General features: G+C 39.6%; 1 protein-coding gene across 3 annotated transcripts in view; it reads right to left on the bottom strand.

The window, feature by feature from the left end:
- immp1l (inner mitochondrial membrane peptidase subunit 1) overlaps positions 1-20,735 on the bottom strand; it is a 152,188-nt gene that overhangs the window by 61,415 nt on the left and 70,038 nt on the right. For 2 of the 3 annotated variants that reach the window (XM_068046607.1, XM_068046605.1), the window contains exons 3-4: positions 9,564-9,614; positions 2,564-2,703 (exon numbers count right to left, since the gene is read on the bottom strand). In XM_068046607.1, coding sequence (XP_067902708.1) covers positions 2,564-2,668 — 105 coding nt within the window. In that variant the 5' untranslated portion in view covers positions 2,669-2,703; positions 9,564-9,614. Of the gene's footprint in view, positions 1-2,563; positions 2,704-9,563; positions 9,615-18,280; positions 18,430-20,735 lie in introns of those variants that run through there. The other variant, XM_068046606.1, reaches the window with a different exon arrangement.

Below are 20,735 nucleotides of genomic sequence, written 5' to 3'. Positions count from 1 at the left end.
GAGAGGGCAGTCTCATGAGGAAAGATTCAGCAGAATAGTCCTGTATTCTCTGGAGTTTAGAATAATTAGAGGTGATCTCATTGAAATGCATAAAATTCTTAGAGGGCTTGAAAGGGTAGTTGCTGAGAGGCTGTTTCCCCTGGCTGGAGAGTCCAGAACTAGGTGGCATAGTCTCAAGATAAGGGATCAGCAATTTAGGACTGAATTGAGGAGAAACTTTTCCACTCAGAGGGTTGTGAGTCTTTGGAATTCTCTACCCCAGAAGGCTGTGATGCTCAGCCAATGAGTATATTCAAGACTGAGACCGATAGATTTTTTGGGCGCTGAGTGAATCAAGAAATATGGGAATAGGGCGGGAACATGGAGTTGGTACAGAAGTTCAACCATGACCTTATTGAATGGCGAAGTAGGCTCAATGGGCTATATGGCCTATCCATGCTCCTATTTCGTATGTTCTTAATCCTGTGGCTATGATAATTGCTCATTATGCAGAAGATCACCACCCATAAATATAAATTCTGCCTCTGAGTGGCAAACAGTGCCAGTTAACATAGAAGCCCTTTAAAATAAGAATGGCACCATGATATGATTAACATATGTTTATTTATTCTTGCCACTGTGTTGCTTTGCTGAAATATTTTACTTTAGGAAATGACTATCTAGGAATCAGCTCAGAAAAGATTGAAGCTGTTGTTTATTTCCCAATTTCCCTTTTTCAGAGCCATTGGGCAGAATCTCACCGCCTTTAAAGATTTTCAGACTAAAAGTAGGTCCCAACCCTGCTGGTTATGCCTATCGGCCCAGCTGCACAATCTTACTGGAGGTGGCCAATTAAGAGGCTGCCTTCAGGAGCGCCATCCAATTAAGAACGGCGGGTGGGAAATGCACTAGCTGGGGCAATGGGAGAGGCTGCAGAGATGTTCTGCCAGCAGCCCCACCAGGAGAGGTGCACCTTCTGTGATAGGCAGGAGAACACGAGGGTGCATCAAGATGGAGGCGCCCTCTGAAGATGTAGGAACATTTTAAAATTATTTGTGGCCACAGCTGCCAGGCTACCATTGTCGAGGGGGACCCCTCCACAGGATGACCTGCAGCTGCAGCTATGGTCCTGTGGCAGAAGCGGTTCCAGTGGGGGTAGGATAAATAAAGGAGGTTTTGCTGGCCCCCAGCCTGCCACTGGAAGACTGCCTCCAGAGACTTGTCGGGCATCACCTGCAGCGTGAGGCCTGATAAGATCCCGGTGGCATCCCCAATCTGGCCGAGTGTCCAGTTAATTGGCACAAATTGGCTACCTGCTCCTGCTGGCCGGGTAGCCACTTCCATTGCTCACCCACTTCTGGCACGATTGGGCAGAGGCAGGATCGCCTCAAAATCTCACAACGCTCCCACCCACCGCCCCCCCACCCACCCCCCCCACGTGTTTGGAAAGATTCTACCCATTATTCCAGCCTTCTGTGAATTTATAATTCTCAGTAGTCCAGTGATAGAGTATTGCACGAGTTTCAAATCTCAAAAAGGCTCCCATCTAATTTTCTGACCAAGATTGTCTCAAGATATTCTCCAATAAGCTTCTGAAGTTTGAAATACCTAAAAAAAATTATGTAAATTAAATTTTGTTCACACAAATGTGAAAGAGGTCATTACATGGTAAGTTTGTGGACTTGAATGCATCATAAGTTACTTTACAAGGTGTGTCTGAGAATTGATACCCTCTAATGAAAACCACCTGATCACCAAGTTTCAGCACTATGTGAGAATAATGCATTTAAATGAACAATCTACTTGATTAAGTCACCAGGAATTTTTTCAGCAGCATGTTCGAAACGTAAATTGGTACCTCAGCAGCTGTTTTCTTATAAGGTTAATCTTTCCATTTACAGGCTATATTTTACCTTTCACATTCAACAAAGAAACAGACAGGCTGTTTTCATTAGGACAATTGCAATCAAATGATGTAGACTGACCATTAATTCATTGTCGAGTCAAAGAAATGGAAAAAAGATCTACGCTACATAATATCTTGATATCAGAAGGAGACTCACAACAGTATAGGCTGACATCAGCAAGATTAAATGGCCTCTGATGGACCCTGTGGCAGACTTTGATGCAGAAGGATGTTTTATTTGCTGATGTTAACAATAAATAATCTTTAACAAATGCCTGAAAACATTAAACAGAATTGAGGCAAAACTCTTTTCCATATTCCACATCAGCAGATATCACAGTTGACTGTTTCCCATTATTTCCTATCTGTTCAGCAGATATTTACAGTAGGTAAACAACATTGGTAAAATTCTAACCAAAGTGTGGAATGAGAACTAATGATATCAAACTATAATTTGATTATATTACAAGGTTACCCACAAATCGTTTTCAATAAATTTTTCCTTCATTCCAGCCAGAGTAATAATCAGTGCATGAGCTCAATATAATGAACTCACTGTCACTAACTGTCTGATCCCTGCGACTTTGCAATGAGGTTTGATGATTTTCAGTAAAACTAGACAAAATATTACATAATACAACAGTTTGTCATAAAGAAGGCCAAAAAAAAAAAGCATACCATGACAATTTCTCCTAAGTATTCAAAGGCACAGTGAGCAATACAGCCATATTGAATAGTAAAGCCTGCTAATCCCAGCACCTTGCCAAAGAATCTTCCTAACATGTTAGCTTTCCTCCACAGAAATGAACCTCAGAATCCTGAAAGAAAGAATACAATACTGTCAAGTCAGTGCAAAAATTCTTTATGAAAATCAGTCCTCAGTTTGGATTGATTTGAAACTGAATTTGAAATCACACCTATAGTTCGGAAACGATTGATTACTGTAACAGAAATCCGAATAAAATTGCATGTGATTTTCCACAGTAAATATCTATAATAATAGTTTTTGTCTGTCTGCACTTTTCTGCTTGGTCAGTGGGTTGATTTGTTCTGTACCTGGGTGATGACAGTTGGTTAATTAGATATTTTAAAACTTTATTGTAACATTCGGCTACTGAGCGTACAGAGTATAACAATTTTTTTGATCACCTGGAGTAAGGTGTAAGGTCCTCTTTGTTTACAACCAGGTGTGACTCTTCCAACCTGTGCCATGCCAGTTGTTTCAGGGAAGTGGTTGCTAACTGTAATCTTTTTTGTGGAACCTTGCTGTGCACAAAACGGTTGCCCCTTTATCTCACAGAACTGCACCAGATAATTAATTCTATGCAAAGTGCTTTAGGACATTCGAAAGGCACAAGAGAGAGTGCTGAATAGATGCAAATCTTTTTTGTCTTTAGGGAGAGTCAGCAACAGTGCAAACTACAGGGGATTAAGGCAGTTTCTTATTATATCTCTCTCATGCAGTTAAGAATCTGACTGGCCAGCTGAGCGCAAAAGCTGTAGAATTACTTCAGAGTAATGCAGTAAATCGACAGAAGTGAAAAATATTGCTTAGTGAAGTGGTTGCTAACTGCAATTTTAAAACAGCAACTTTTTGTAACCCCAGTTCTGTTAATATCATTCAATTAAATCTACAGATATGTGAGCATTGTCTACGTGGAGCGTGTTTACTTTCGGTGCCATTTTAAACCCAATATTTTTATACATGCACAGCTTTATGTAGCTTTTTCGAGGGTCAGAGGTTTTGGTTCCGTTAAAGGCCTTGGCAAAAGAATAACTAGAGATCCTGTAGTTAAAGAAATGCTATTGCAATAAAAATTTGATCGCAAATGGTTTGCCAGTCACTGCCATGGCACAGGAGGATAGGAGCGCGTTTTTTTTACGTCCAATTCCGTTTATTGCATTAATTTAAACTTTGAGATATGTTAGCACTGTCCACCTGGGGCGCGTTTCGTTTTCGGAACACTGTGGAATTTTTTTTTTTAAGCACAATTGCATTTATTGCATGTAATTTAACTTTGAGATATTTGAGTATTTCAGAGAAGTTTTTGCTAACTGCAATTTATATTAAATCCAATGTCTTCACACATGCACAGCTTTATCTGGCTTTTTCTAGAATCATAAGTTTTGATTCTATTAAAGTCTTTGGTGAAAAACTGGATACGAATGACATCAAGGGATATGGGGATAGTGGGGAAAAATGGCTTAGAAGTAGATGTTCAGCCGTGATCTGTTTGAATGGCGGAGCAGGCTTGATGGGCCAAATGGCCTACTCCTGCTCCTAATACTTATGTTCCTACGAAATTCTGTATTTAAAGAAATGCTGTTGCAATAAGGAAACGACTTTGATCGCAATGTTCTGCCCTGGCACGCGGAGGCAGCAGGGTTGCGGGGGGAGGGGGGGTGTTGGTGGAGAAAAAGAACAGCAAAAGGTAAGGGGAGCCCAACAACAAAGTTACCCTGGCTGGAGAGATTGGGAGGAGTGGAGGATGGTAGCTGGGGGGGGGGGGGTTCTGGGAAGGACAGTACAGTAAGTGGGGGGGGAAAAAGACAGGATGGGAGGGGTACTATATAAATATAAGTAGTTGTTGATAACCCATTGTCATTGACTGCCCCCTTAAAGAAAATAATCTTTCCCTGTTTACCCTATCAAAATCCTTCATAATTGCCTCCTAGCCTTCTCTGCTCCAGTGAAAATAGTTCTAGTATCGCAAGTCATTCCTTATAAACACTGTTTCTAACCCATTGTATCATTTTAATGAATCAATGCTTTACACGCTCAATGGCTTGAATGCTCTTTCTACAATGTGGTACCCAAAACTGTAGACATGCCGGGGTGAATTTGATTTTCGTTGGTAGCACAAAACTGGCAACAGAAAATGGGTAATCCATTTTACACACTGTTCGACTTTCTTATCCATGGAAAAGAAAATCAGGCAGGGTGTAAAAAAAGAACTGCCAATTTTTTATCACCCGTTTTGTGCTACCACCGAGAAACAATTTCACCCACACTATTCAAAGCATGACTTAACCATTCCATTTACAAATTCATAATAACTTTTCACTCTTATAGTCTATGCCCTTTTTCACGAAACCCAAAATGTTACTGGCCTTTTCTCTGACTCATGTATCTGGACTTAAATTTTTAGGAATTATTCAAATCCCTGTGTCTTTCTGTTTCTCCACACCCTTAAGTATCATTCCATTCAGTTTCGTACAAGAACACAAGAAATAGGAGCAGAAGTAGACCGTATCGCCCATCGAGCCTGCTCCACCAATCAATACAATCATGGCTGATCTTAGGATTCAACTCCACTTTCCTGCCCGCTCACCATACCCCTCGATTACGAGAGACCAAAAATCTATCTATCCCAGCCTTGAATGTATTCAACAATGGAGCATCGACAACCCTCTGGGTTACAGAATTCCAAAGATTCATAATCCTTTTGAGTGAAGTAATTTCTCCTCATCTCAGTCCTAAAAGATCAGCCCCTTATCCTGAGACTGTGCCCCCGTGTTTTAGATTCCTCGACCAGCGGAAACAATCTCTGTGTCTACCCTATCCAGCCCCTTCAGAATCTTGTATGTTTCAATGAAATCGCCTCTCATTCGTCTAACCTCCAGAGAGTATAGGCCCAATTTACTCAGCTTCTCATCAGAGGACAACACCCTCATCCCAGGGACCAATTTAGTGAACCTTTACTGTACCGCCTCCAATGCCGGTGTATCCCTTCTTAAATGTACAGACCAAAACTCCACACAGTACTCCAGATGTGGTCTCATCAAAACCTTAACTAACTCTCGCAATACTTCTCTATTCCTATACTCCAATCCCCTTGCAATAAAGGCCAACATGCCATTTGCCTTCCTAATTGCTTGCTGTACCTGCATGCTAACTTGCTGCGTTTGTTGTACAAGCACATCCAAGTCTCTTTGAACATTAACACTTACAAGTTTTACACCTTTTAAAAAATACTCTGCTTTTCTATTCTTACGCCCAAAGTGAATAATTTCACACTTCCCTACATTATACTCCATCTGCCATCTTGTTGCCCACTCACTTAACCTGCCTATATCTCTTTGCAGCCTCTGTGTCCTCCCCACAGCTTACCTTTCCACATACCTTTGTATCATCAGCAAATTTAGATACATTACTCTCTGTCTCTTCATCTAAGTCATTAATATAGATTGTAAATAGCAGAGGCCCCAGCACTGATCCTTGCAGAACTCCACTATTCACTGCCTACCAATTCCATACTCTTCCTCTATCTTGTTTCCCCTCCCCCAATGCATTACTTATTATTTCAATGTATTAAATTACATCTGATGATTTCCATCTATTCAAGTAACCTGTCTATGTCCTCCTGAAGTCCTTTATAATCCTCAGGAAATGTTCAAGTTGTGCTTCGCATACTTAAGTCCAAAACATTCATACATCAAGAACAAAAGTGGACCCTGCACAGATGCCTGAATTACACAACTTGCAATCCTCTCCAATCCGATTACCAGGGTGCATCAGAATCCAACAATTTTTTCACCACCTCTCTGAAATGCAGTTAACTAATTGCGGCTATTCGTGAGTTTGGATTTCGAGTTGCCAAAGTCAAAAGGAGCATAAGGTTTCTTTTACAACATATTCTTCATAACTATAATGGATTGAGAGTGAGTGCACTTATTTCTCACCAGCAAGTTATATTAAACAGGTATCTTCAGGAGTTAATTGTATTTTTTTCTCAAAGAAATTCAGACAGGTTTCAAAATAACATTTTACCACAATTTATGGAAAGCCAAACATGTGAAAAAATGTATATAGTTAGCTCTCTTTCAGTTACCAAATCAGCTATCCCGTTGGCAGTGTTAAACAGGGATTAAACTAGTATGAAAGATAGATTGGGAATTAGACAACCCTTCAATTGTGTTTTTCAAATCTTTTGATGATTTTTGTGAATACTTCACATTTCAGGCAACCAGTGATACGATCAAACATTCCCAGGTCAAGTATAATACAGCAAGCTTCAGAGTGTAGATCCATCTGCTCTGCCCCAATAACAAACCTTAGAGCTAGAATCAGAAAGACACACCTTCCTACACCACAATGACATTCCAATTTCCCATACCAGCTAGCCTTTCTGTGCAAGGCCGATAATGCAATGCTAATTTAGGAACACAAACAAGAAATGCTGGAAATACTCAGCAGGTCTGGCAGCATCTGTGGAGAGAGAAGCATAGTTTCAGGTCAGTGACCCTTCATCATAATTTAGGAGTAGTTTTGTGCTGTGGACTCACAATAGGCAAGAGTTCTGATGAAAGATCACAGACTTGAATTGTTAACTCTGCTTCTCTCTCCACAGATGCTGCCTGATCTGCTGAGTATTCCCAGCACTTTCCGTTTTTATTTCAGATAAAATGTGTTAGAGACTAAATGATAAAAGATTCTAGGGGTGGTGTGATTTTAATTAAATGTCACATAGTTTAGTCCTGATGGGACAATAGAGGAGAATGAGACAAGACGTATAAAATAGTAGTATGCAACATCGAGGGTCAAAGGAGCAGCAATTAGAAACCGATGTGTGTGACGGTTTTGGGTTTTAGGAGATGTGTGAAGTTGGGGGAGACTAGGTCTAGGTGTGAAGGGCTGCTCCAATCTTAAGGGGTCTAGGGTGAGGTGAACATACTCAGGAGAGGTAAATGTGGTTAATTCATGAAGGTTTGCACCAGGAACAATAAAATCATATTGATGGGAACAAAACACCATACATATCATTTTGAAACAAAAATGCTCCCATGGAGCAATTTTGTAGACTAGGCCTATATTCCCTAGAGTTTAGAAGAATGAGAGGTGATCACATTGAAATATATAAAATTCTTAAGGGGCTAGACAGGGTAGATGCTGAGAGGATGTTTCCCCTGCCTGGGAGTCTAGTACTTCTTTGCCCAGATCATGGACAAATTTATTTCTGATAGGTTTAGATAGTAGTCTAATAAATAGAGGCATGGCAGGTACCTCAGTCCTACCAAATGCACATCTTGTGCCATGTGGGAACTCCACAGGACGCTTCGCGTGTCCTGGACACGTGCAGGAAGTGTCATCAGCAGGAGGAACTCACTGCCTGAAACCCTCATCGCATTTGAAAAGTACTTTGATATGCACCTAAAGTGCTGCAACCTTCACGACTATGGAACAAAAGCGGGAAAGCGGGATTAGGCCAGATAGTCCCTTTTCGGTCAGCACAGGCACAATGAGCCAAATGGCCTCCTTGTAAATTCTATGATTCACAGTCTCAGCGTAAGGGGTTGGCCATTTAGGACTGAGATGAGGAGAAATTTCTTCACTCAAAAGGTTTGGAACCTTTGGAAATATTTATTGCAGAGAACTGCGGATGCTCAGTTGTTGAGTATATTCACTCAGAGATCGACTGATTTTTGGATACTAAGGGAATCAAGCATTATAGGCATAGAGTGGGAAGGTGTAGCAGAAATTGAAGATGAGCCATGGTCTTGCCAAATGATGAAGGAGGCTCGAGGGGCCGAATGGCCTACTCCTGCTCCTATTTCTTATGCAGATACAGTGAAACTGATTCAGCAGCTACACAATATGAATTTGGCAGAATGCTACATACAGTAGATAATTTTAATGACTCAAAGTTTTGCTCAGAAGGATCTCCACTTAAGAAATATTTGACAAAATACAGCTCTTGGGAAGAGGAGAGTGAATTTTTCATGCTAAATTATATTTTCTTAATCACAAAACAATTTCAATTTTCCTCAAAATTCATACTTTGGTGATCAAACCACAATTTGCTGAATGTTCCAAGTTTACATAACAAATAATTGTAATGAAAAAAGATTATAGACAAAAATGTTTGTATTTATAGCCTGTAATTTGCTAAACAGCATTCCTTGCAATTCAAGAAAACCCATTTGGGAACATTTTTTTTAAATCACTCATAACTAATATGTACGTATATCTTGTGCGCCTGGTCTAAATTCATCATTTACTGAAACTATCTCTGTTTACATTTATTATTGAGTGCAAAATAGAAGAAATCACTTTGAGTCCCCAACTGAGAGTAAAGAGGTGGGAAAGGATTATTTCCCAGGGCCTGGCAGTGATATTGCCAGGTGGTTCCCAACATTGAAGGTGTTTATCAATAATCGCATTACATTTCCACTAAATCTTACAGGCATCAGAAATGTCACCAAAGCCGCTTTCATCTCATTCCTTCAAAATGACTTGCAAGTCGCTTCACCTGAAAGAAGTAAAATCCACATGCAGCTGCTGCTTTAGCAACCAGTAGATGCAGCGAGAATGGCAAATGTGATCCAATTTCACTGTGCTGGTGGCCTCTATTCCCTGTCCAATAATACATCTGTTAGAAAATCCTGCAGCTACAAATCAACTTTAATCCTCCCAGGGACCTCATGTTGGTCTCGTCTTCCAAACAGTGCAGCAGGTTCTGGCTGATTCTGACGCTGATTTTTGAGAGTGTCTGGGGATGCTCTCAAATCCCAGCTCTACTGGGAAGAATAAGCTAAGGATCAGAAAGCATGACCCCAAAAACCCTGATATGACTATATTGTGACCCAGGGGCATTCATTCTAGGTGAACATTAGAACTTTGCATAATAAGATTACACGGCAAGTGAACGATATCAAGGGACTTTCCATATGTACTTGCCTTGTTTTGTATGGCCAGGCTTTACTCCATACTGAAAAAGCGTGTTTCTTTCTGTTGGAAATGACAAGGATTCACATAAATTAGTTGATCATTTCAAGCTTTAATGTATCTCCCATTACATCTCTTTTACTGACAACTCTCTTGCAAACTAGGGCATTGTTCTCTTTTATTCTTTCCCTGTATCACCCCAATTTCAATTTAGATGTGCACAGATTTGCTAGAAATTTACACCTGGACTGACCTTACAGAGGATTACAAATGGCAGTGCACACAATGCTGCGGATAAATCAATGAGCTTTCTGGTTAACCAGAACATCTGTGTTCTTCCTAAATTACAAGTAATCATTAAAAGTGTTTTCACATTTAATTTCAAATAGGGAAAATTTTAAAACAAAATATTGTTCAAATAAAACCAATAAGATAAATATATTTATTCTATGGGAACATTTTAAGCAATCCTGGTAAACATCAACTACAAGATAAAAAGTGAAGAGCGAATGATTATCAAAACAAACAAAATACCTGAAAATTTACATAACAAATATAAGATTAATTATTTTCCTTTAAAAAAGGTTCATGGTCTCTTTTGCAGTGCAGTTTTGATTTAGATATAACAGTACTAATTAACAACTTTCCTTATAAAATTCATCGAAATTAATCCTCATCATTAAGCATTTTTTCCTCAGTGGAATGAGTCAATTAAACAAAACTCCCTTTAAATTATATTTCTGAAGATGGTGCTAATTTGGTAAGTTCTTTCTGTTTCTTGTAGTCACATTTTCAATCCACAATTTTAGCTATTTTTCTTCTTTTCAGGCTTCTCCAACTGTGAGCACCATCTCATAATCAGGAGGATAGAAATCATCCCATATCACCTTGTGATATTGTGGATTTACTTGCAGTATGATCCTTTAACAGTGAGCCTCACTCCAGTCATTGATATCTGAAAATATCCCACCAAAAAAGGATCTGTTGCTTTGAGTACAAGAGTAATGGGACTGCTTTTCTTCCCCAATAAAAGTTTGAAGTAAATAGCTTCTTACTAAAAACATGAACTTCTTGTACCTCTATCACAGTCTTGGGTTCAGAAGGTTTGTGCCAACTGTTTTGAGTTGAAGCCACTAAATCCCTTGACCTGCATCACAACTTTGTAAATCACTTTTAGCTACCATTATTAATAAGGTTGAGATTTCAGAGTCCTACTTCTTTTGAAAATGTTGACGTGTTTAGGTAAACATCGGCTTTAGTGGAATTGTGCTACACCCTGATCATGATGTGGAAACAAGCTGAAGACAACAAGCTTCAGATAGCACTGAAAGAAAAAATGTATTCCAAATGCATTGGTGAACATCAAGTGCGTGTAGTGTCATATACACACACCTTATATATACCTTATATATAAGATGTGTCTGTATATATGATGCTACATGTATATGTGTGTGTGTATATATATATATATATATATATATATAAAAATATATATAAAAATTACATATATATGCACATATATACATATATGGATATACTGAGCATGATTGATTCACTTTGGTTAAGATGACATTGTTTGCTACTTTCTGTTAAAGTTTAGTTTTTTATAAAATTAATTTTTTTTTACTATTGATTAGATTTCATCCTTCACTTTTAACACTGATAGTAAGACTTTCATCCTTAGCCAAAATGTCCACAAACAGAAGCAATACATGACAGCTTACAAAATTGGACAAATAAGCCTCCAAATGTCTCAATCTAAGACATTATGTAATAGAATTGTATTCCTGTTACTGATCAGTTATGACAGAGAAGCTACTGTTTTCTTTCCTCCTTATTTAACAAAAAACACCTCTCGTCTCATACTCATAAATGAGAACAGCAATATCTATCCACTTTTAATCCCTAGACTTCAAAACTCATGAATAAAAATTAATCATTTCTCCTGAGCATCCAAAATATGCTGAGCTTATTAGACAAGAACAAAAGCATATGCACAAAAGAGTTTTAATAAATTTCAAAGCCTGTCAGAACAGCGTTCTCATTTAAATTATAAATTGCTAAATATGCAATGAAGGATCTGGACTGCAGTGCCACTAAGCAGATTACACAAAACCCTGCGTTCAGTATGATAATGTGCTCATGGCCTCCCAGATGGGAGTCTGAAATAAAAAGGCTATCACTGTAGCAAGGGAAAACTCCTTGTGATCTCTAGTCTCTACACTGCAGATGACAGCCAAATAGTATGTTGATTATTCTGTTTGTGTTGCTTAGCTCATTTAATACAGGATAAAAGTGATGTGATCCACTGTGAATTCAATAGGTTCTGCTGTGTTATTACTCTTAATGTAATTAAGCCTCCGATTTCAACTTTATGATACACCATACTACAATGCTAAGAGAATTTTGGAAAGCAGAGGTAGCATTTAAGCCTGGCACTGACGAAGGACAAATTTGAGAGCGTTTAAATCTAATGAAAGAGAGTGTACAATGTTTATCCCAGCAGTAATTGCCAATAAGTAGAGTTTAAGATACAGTGAAACAAGATCTGATCATCACAACAATTAAAGCAATGTGCTTAAAAAATGATGTTGCTTTGAAGAGATAAACGTGATCAATATCTAAATTCTAAATGACGTTCATCATATAATTTAGCATCAACTTCTTGTTGGGTTTAGTGGAACCCTGAAAACACTCCCACCATCTTTGCAGCTTTCAAAGAATCTACCATCTGCTAAGTGAAACACACACACACACAGACCAGATATAAAACTTCCCAACAATGAACTGCTGATTATTCCATGATAAACCTGAAGTATTGATATCACTATCACTAATGCTCTTGTATGAACATTGTCACACATTAAGGACATGCGATATCAAAGTCTCAACATCCACTCTGGCAGCTGCTGTTGGCTCAAAGATAGAATAAAGTCTGTATCTAAAGTGGAAACAATATATATTATAAAAAAAACACACTAGGGGCTGATTGTAAAGTCAGTAGATGATTACAAAATAATTGAGCTTCACTCTTGGCATTTTTGATTTCTTCTGAACTCAATTAGATTACTGCTTGTAATCATTCACAGCTAACCATTAGTCCACATAAGTTACTGTATTTATTAAGAGATGTGTGCAGAACCACATATCTGTATTCAACTGTAATACTTTGTGTATGCGTCCATCATGTTTACTTTCATTCCATCGTCACTTGGCTGCCTTCTTCATACGTGTAGAGTGAATGTTTAGTTCCACAAATTCCTCTGTAACTATATTGATGCAGCTCTGCATATAAGATAGAAAGTGCAATTTGCACTGTAATAATAATCCCCCAGGTGTATATTTTCTCCTCACCTCCATAGGCTGGCAAGAGCTCTTCTGTGACCATGTTCTACATCTAACAGCATTAGTGTGCTGTTAGATGATAAATGAGTTTCAAGGGTAGACAAGGTATGCATTTCATTCTCAGGTTACACTGAATGAGGGTTTTCATAGGTCTTATGTACAATAATACTATGGAGTTAAAACTAAATGAAGAAGTCTCAGCTGCCATGTCTTTGTTGTGTTTGGCAAAAATACTATAAATGCCTGAAAAAATACTGACTAACCTTTCACACCCTTTATACATCACTACAGCAGTGTTAGGCACAAGAGTCTCATGAAATTTAAACACTGGAAAAATATCTGTGAATTAAAGCAAAAGCCGTCAACAGTTTTACTTGAATTTATTTATTTTGAAATGGGAATCTGCTATCGGCATTCATGGCCCAAACCTTCAGATGTGAAGTACACCTTCTGGAAAATTTGTTAATGATGGCCCAGGTAACAGTAATGGTCTTAGATGTCAGAAGCTTACTGTGAATAGATTATTGATCAATCAATTTTTATATTTAGATTACAGATTTATAGATCTAAAAGGATTTGGCAAAAAAGATGCATTATTTCTAAAGCTATTTTGTGTCAGTATCGATATCAGCGTTAGCTTGGCTCAGTTGGCAGCACACTTATCTCTGATTCTGAAGGCTGTGGTTCAAGTCCCACTCCTGGAAATGAGCACACAATCTAGGCTGGCATTGTACTGAAGAGTGTTACATTGCCAAAACAAGGACCCATTTGCCTATTCTGCTGGCTCAAGTGGACATTAAAGAGCTTTAGGCACTTTTTCAAGAGGCGTTTTCCTGGCCAACAATACTCAAGCAACACCAAAATTAGATTAAACAAGAAATTGCATTTAAAATAGGGCATTTAATGTACAAAATGTCCCAAAGCAGTTAAAGGAGTAATACTAGGAGGCAAGGTGCACCAGGCTTGGGAAGAGTTTAAGAAACAGACTTGGAGACATGCTAAAAAAATTGGTTGCAAGAAGGGTTTTAAAGCAGGAGGGAGAAGAGATGTGGTGAGGCCTTGACAGAGAGTTTCAAAGAACAAGGCCTATAACTGAAAACTGAGTCTTTGGTGGACAGCGTGTGAAATGCACAGAAGGCCAAGGCTGGAAGGCAGAGGCTGCGGAGGGGTGGGAAAGGTTGTAGGGATTTAGTACAGTGAGGTCATGAAGGGATTGAAGATGAGGACACGAATTTTAAGTTTAATACTTAGGGGGGAACAGACCCCAAGGTCTACAGGAATGGAAGTTATGGATGAATGGGGATCAGTATGAGACAGCATATGATCGCTGCATTTTGGACAAGTTAAGAGTGATGTGTGGATCAAGGAATGCCAGCAAGCTGAGCATTGGAATAATTGAGTCTTGAGGTTTAAAAAAAAGCATGGACAAGAGTTTCGGATGGTTTAAGACTGGGGCTGACACAGGCAATATTTTGGAAATAGAAATTTTTCAGAGACCATGAGAGGGCTGCAGTCACCATCAAGGGAGCAAAGTTTATGGTGAATATTAGAAACCATGGCTTCAGGGTTCCCAATGTTCAGCTGAAGAAAGTTATAATTCATCCAAGACTTACTGTTGGACTTATTCAAGTAAGAAGTGACCATAGGAGCAAAAGAAGTGGTGGGCAGGTAAAGCTGGGTACAGTCAGCATACTTAAGGAAACTAACCCTGCGTTCGGAGATGTCACCGAGAGGCAGCATATGGATAAAGAGGAGGAGGGTCCAGGATTAATCTTTGGGACACTCTTGCAATGCCAGTACATGGAAGGGAACTTGCAGTATGCAAAATAGCTGCAGCTTTGCCTATCAAAAGTCAGTAACTACAGTTCCAAGTAATTCAGTTTCAGTAAAGAGATTTGAGAAGTTTCTGACAAGGATGAGGAGGCAACATATAAATGCAAGTTTTTTCCCCCAGTTTTACACTGTCTTAAAAGGGTGTTATCCAACGGCAAAAAGAACTTTATGGCGATTCATTTTTCTTGCCATGATGTAACCAACAATTGCTATGCTAAATACAAGGTGTGATAAAATATATTGTGATGGTGGATAAATGAAGACGACCTACGGATAAAAATTTTAGGTTTGTATTAAAATAAAAATACCCATTTGGGCACAGTTAAATAAAAAAAGAAATACTGAAGAATGTTAGAAATCATTCAATGATATTCAAAACTTTGTCTTTAGTTTGCTTGTTAAGGGCAATCAGATAATCAAGGATAGGAAAATATAGTGATAAGTCATAGAGTGGTTTACGGCAGAGGAGGTGGTCAATCAGCCCATCGAGTCTCTTCTGGCTCTCCATAGAACAATCCAGTCAGTCGCATTCCATTATTCTATCCCGGTAGCCCTGAAAGTTCATTTCCTTTGTCACGGAACAATTTCTTTTTTTTCCCCCTCAGATTAAAAGCAAACAGTGTGTGCCTTTAAGACTCTGTTTGAAAACAGTGTGCCTTTAAGACTAAGCACAGGGTGCCAGCTGCACCTGTCCCTAGGCCACAGCAGGAGAGAGGTGTCACATAGTATAATGTTTCGATTTGACTGTGTAAAACTGGCAAAAACTGGTCTGAAACAGCAACCAGCAAAGCGTGCTTACTGAAGGGAAGAGCTGTCTATTTTTCTCAGCAAAAATTCTACATGAGCTACAGGCCAAGTTAATTGACGAAGGAGAAAAAAACCCTTTGAAGAGACCATCTGTATTGCTGCAGTAAATTTTTGACTGGCAGACTGTCGGTTTTAAAATCCTAGTGGACCATTGCTACACTCTTTGTTTAAAGAACTGTTTAATGCCTGCTGCAGCCGAAGTGCTTTGAATGCCTATCAAGAACAGACTGTTTCATCAAATCCGTGTGAAGACTTTGAGAGGCATTTGATTATTTTCACACTAGGATATCTCACCCATCAGGAACGTAATCCACAAAGACTTATTTATTTATTACTTACTGATTCTTAAACAGCTAATTTTTAAAAACACTACATTTAAAACCGGTTAACTGTTAGTTTTTGAATTAATGTGTGTGTATGGGGGAAGTTAGGTTAAAATAAGTTATAAAGTCTTTAGACTTAGGTTTATCTGAACAGTGTTTAAGATTTAGTTTTTAAAAAATAAATAGTTAATTTGTTGTTGTCGAAAGATACCTGGTTTGGTCTGTTTTATTACGGGGATTACTAGAGTGTTTAATTTGGCAGTTTTTCCGGATGAGTGAGAAAACTTTAAATAATATGCTGCGACCTGTGGAGTGATGGGACTGAATTGACGGTGCATTGCTCTCGCCTCAGTCGTAACACCTTCAAGTCCTATCCAATTTCCTTTTGAAATCATTGATTGTCTCTGCTTCCACCACCCTCGTAGGCAGTGAGTTCCAGGTCATTACCACTTGCTGCATAAAAATGTTATTCCTTGCCTCCCCCTGCATCTCTTGCCCAAAACCTTAAATTTGTGTCCCCTAGTCCTTGCACCATCAGCTAATGGGAACAGCTTTTCTTTGTCTAACTTATCCAAACTGGCCATAGTCTTGTACACCTCTATCAAATCTCGCCGCAATCTTCTTTACTCTGAGAACAACCCCAACTTCTCCAACCTAACCCTGTAGCTAAAATCTCTCATCCCTGGTTGAAACCATCATCAATTGTCATAAAATCCCATCTGGTTCATTAATGTCCTTTAGGGAATGAAATCTACCATCCTTACCTGGCCTGACCTACATATGACTCCAGACCCACAGCAATGTGGTTCACCCTTAGCTGCCCTCTGAAATGGCCCAGCAAGCCACTCAGTTGTACCAAACCACTACAGAAAGGTCAAAAAGGAATAAAACCGGATGGAGCATCTGCGTCGACTTAGGTACTGAAAACAACAACAGCACATCCAACCCAGCAAAGTCGTCCTTAATAACATCTGGGAACTTCTGCAAAAATTGGGACAGCTGTCCCACAAACAAGTCAAGCAACAGCCTGACATAGTGTTAAGACCGAGGCGGGAGTAATGCACTTTCAATTCAGTTCCATTACTCCACAGGTCACAGCTTACTACTAAAGTTTCCCACCGACCGGACATTAGCCAAATTAAACACTTTATTAACTCCCAGAATAAAACACACCAAACTAGGTACCTTTAAACAACAAATAAACTATTTATTAATAAACTGAATCTTTAACTCACAGAAGGCAGAGAGTTGGGATTAATGGGCCTTTTTCAGGTTGGAAAGACGTAATTAGTGGAATGCCACAAGGGTCAGTCCTAGGGCCTCAATTATTTACTATCTATATTAATGACTTGAAGGAGGGGGCAGACTGTAACGTATCCAAATTTGCTGACGATACAGAAATAGGTGGGAGGACATGTTGTGATGAGGCCATAGGAATTTGCAAGGGGTTATAGATAGGTTGAGTGAGTGGGCAAAAACTTGGCAGATAGAGTTTAATGTAGGAAAATGTGAGGTCATGCACTTTGGTAGGAAGAATCAAAAGGCAGACTATTATTTAAACGGAGAGAGACTTCAAAAAAGTACAGCAGAGGAGGATCTGGATGTTCTTGTGCATGAAACACAAAGTTAGCATGCAGGTGCAGCAAGTAATTAAGAAGGTAAATTGAAATTTGGCCTTTATTGCTAGGGGTTTGGAGTTTAAAAATAGGGAAGTCCTGTTACAACTGTACAGGGTGTTGGTGAGGCCGCACCTGGAGTACTGTGTACAGTTTTGGTCCCCGTATTTAAGAAAGGATATACTGGCATTGGAGGCAGTTCAAAAAATATTCACTAGGCTGATTCTTGGGATGAAGAGGTTGATTTATCAAGAACGATTAAGCAGGAACAGCCTTTATTCATTTGAGTTTAGAAGAAGGGGTGATCCTATTGAAACGTACAAGATTCTGAGGGGGCTTGACAGGGTAGATTTTGAGAAGATATTTACACTCGTGGAGGTATCTCGAACTCGGGGACATAGTTACAGAATAAGGGGACACTCATTTAAAACTGAGATGTGAAGGAATTTCTTCTTTCAGAAGGTAGTGAATGTCTGGAATTCTCTACCCGAGAGAGCTGTGGAGGCTAGATCACTGAAAGTATTTAAAGAGGAGGTAGGTAGATTTTTGAGTTTGATGAACAGTGTGTAATGGATAGGTGTTCAAGGTATGTCTGCTGCAGTAGGGGGTCACAAAAATCTTTCAACAAGGAGTAACAAGAAGTCTATTTAGATTTTGAATTAGCAGTCTATCAGCAGAAACTTTACTGAGTTTCCAGAACTCCCAAAAACACGAAAGGCAATAGAAAGTCACTCCTGAGTTAGAAACCTCTCAGAGACAGGAGTAAATAAGATTTCCTACCTTCAATAATGCAAATTCTCCTTACCAGAGGACGTTTTGTCTTTAGGCGAAATACAGCCTGTAGATTTTCTGCTGAGAGACAAAAATCCTTCCTTCCTTCAAGAGAGCACGCTTTGCTGGTCTGCCAGTTCAAACTGGTTCGAGCCAGTCTTTACACACAGTCAACCTGATAGAATATGGCATGTGACCTCTCTCTCTTGCTGTTGCTTAGGAAACAGGCTTGCAACTCACACACTGTTCCGAAAGAATATAAAAACTGCTCTCAGTCTTAAAGGCACACAGACCCCCTTTAGTTTTTAAACAGAGAAAAAAAACACTTCCATGACAATAGTTATATCCACAGAATCATACCTTATAACCACTGCCCCAGACACGACCATCATTATCCCTGGGTATATCCTATCCCACCGGCAGGAAGACCCACCAGAGGTGGCGGCACAGTGGTTATACAGTTGGAAGAGAGTTGCCCTGGGAGACATCAGCATTGACTCTGGAACCCATGAGGTCTCACGGCATCAGGCCAAACGTGGGCGAGGAAACCTCCTGCTGCTTACCATCTACCGCCCTCCCTCCGCTACTGAATCAGCACTCCTCCATGTTGAACACCACTTGGAGAAAGCACCGAGGGTGGCAAGGGCACAGAATGTACTCTGGGTGGGGAAAGTCAATATCCATCAACAGTGGCTCGGTAGCACCATTACTGACTGAGCTGGCGGAGTCATAGAGAGATATAGCACTGAAACAGGCCCTTCAGCCCACCATAAAGGACACATCTACCAGACCTTGCCTGCAGCAGGTGATGAGGGAACTAACGAGAGGGGAGAAACCTACTAGACCTCGTCCTCACCAATCTACCTGTCACAGATACGTCTGTCCATGACAGTACACGTAGGGGTGATCAGCGCACAGTCCTTGTGAAGATGAAGTCCCACCTTCCCACTAAGCATACCCTCCATGGTGTTGTGTAGCACTACCACTGTGCTAAATGGGATAGATTCAGAACAGATTTAGCAGCTCCAAACCGAGCATCCATGAGGCGCTGTGGGCCATCAGCAGCAGAATTGTATTCAACCACTAGTTGTTGAAATGTTCTTTCCAGCGTTATCATCCTTAAGAACAGAGACACCGTCCTGTGAATGAAAGGAATTTTATCAATTTGATCTTGATTTATAGATGACTTGTACCCAGGATTGCAGGACTGTCCTATGAAGAGAGATTGGGAAAACTGGGCCTGTATTCTCTCGAGTTTCGAAGAATGAGAGGCAATCTCATTGAAACCTACAAAATACTTAAAGGGATAGACAGGGTAGATGCAACTAAGATGTTGCCCCTGGTTGGGGAGTCCAGAACCAGGGGACACAATTACAAAATAAGTGGGAAGCCACTTAGGACAGAGATGAGGAGAAATTTATTTACTCAGAGGGTTGTGAATCTTCGGAATTCTTACCCCAGAGGGCTGTGGAAATTCAGTCATTGAGTATGTTTAAAGCAGAGATTGACAGATTTCTAAATACGAATGACATAAGGGATAGTGTGGGAAAAAGGCATTGAAATGGATGATCAACCATGATCATATTGAATGGCGGGTCAGGCTCAATGGGCTGAATGGCCTACTCCTGCTCCTATGTTCCTACAATCAATGCCATCATTTTACTAGCTACAGATACAAGGTTGATGGGTCTGCAGATGCATAGGTGATATTTTCCCTTCTTTTTGAATATAATTGTTCCCAATCTACTGGGATCTCCTCAACATTCTGTGATTCCTTTAGGATAACTTAACTTTCATCTCTTGTTTCCCATACAGTGCACTTAAACAACAGCAATCAAACTTGAGAGTGAAATGCTCCTGGGTTCAATTTGGATTTAGGTGGTTGATTCATACTGGTATCTCCAAATCCTAATTTGTTTGCATGATGATGTTGCGACACTTCCATGAGAATGTCATAATATCACAATGAATATGCACAAAACAGTTGATTTTGAAGCAGTAAAAAAATGTTAACATTATCCCTGAGCAGATACAAGCAATTGGGGAATCATTTCAGACATGTTAAAAAAGCTCCTTCCTAACTATGCCCAACTTTCCCTCTGGTACCTGGACATCAGAAAATCATGTTCATACTGGAGTTTAGGTGTGAAATCAGCAGGTTCTGCCCATTCTACATTTGTGTTTGGAGATCATTTCAATATACCATACATCCTTTATGCTCCATCTTCAATATCACTGCAAAACAGGACAGCTTCACTGATTCTAAAAACTGTGTGTGAATGGCATCCTTTGCAGCCTGGGATGGATACCAGCTGTCTCCAGGTTTGCTTTAAGCTCTTTAAGTCTATCTAGACTCTCTGTCTTGTTGAAAGTGAAGCTTACAAGTCTGTATGGATTATCTGTATTAACACATGGCATTTTACTTAGTCTTCCCTAATGAATACTTCAAGAAGCATTCTCTGCTCATCCTCAGTTTCATCCTAATTGAA

This window comes from Heterodontus francisci, chromosome 14, assembly GCF_036365525.1.
Source record: "Heterodontus francisci isolate sHetFra1 chromosome 14, sHetFra1.hap1, whole genome shotgun sequence".
NCBI lineage: Eukaryota > Metazoa > Chordata > Chondrichthyes > Heterodontiformes > Heterodontidae > Heterodontus > Heterodontus francisci.
The sequence above is the reverse complement of the archived record's forward strand: the minus strand, read 5'-3'. Positions and strand labels throughout refer to the sequence as shown.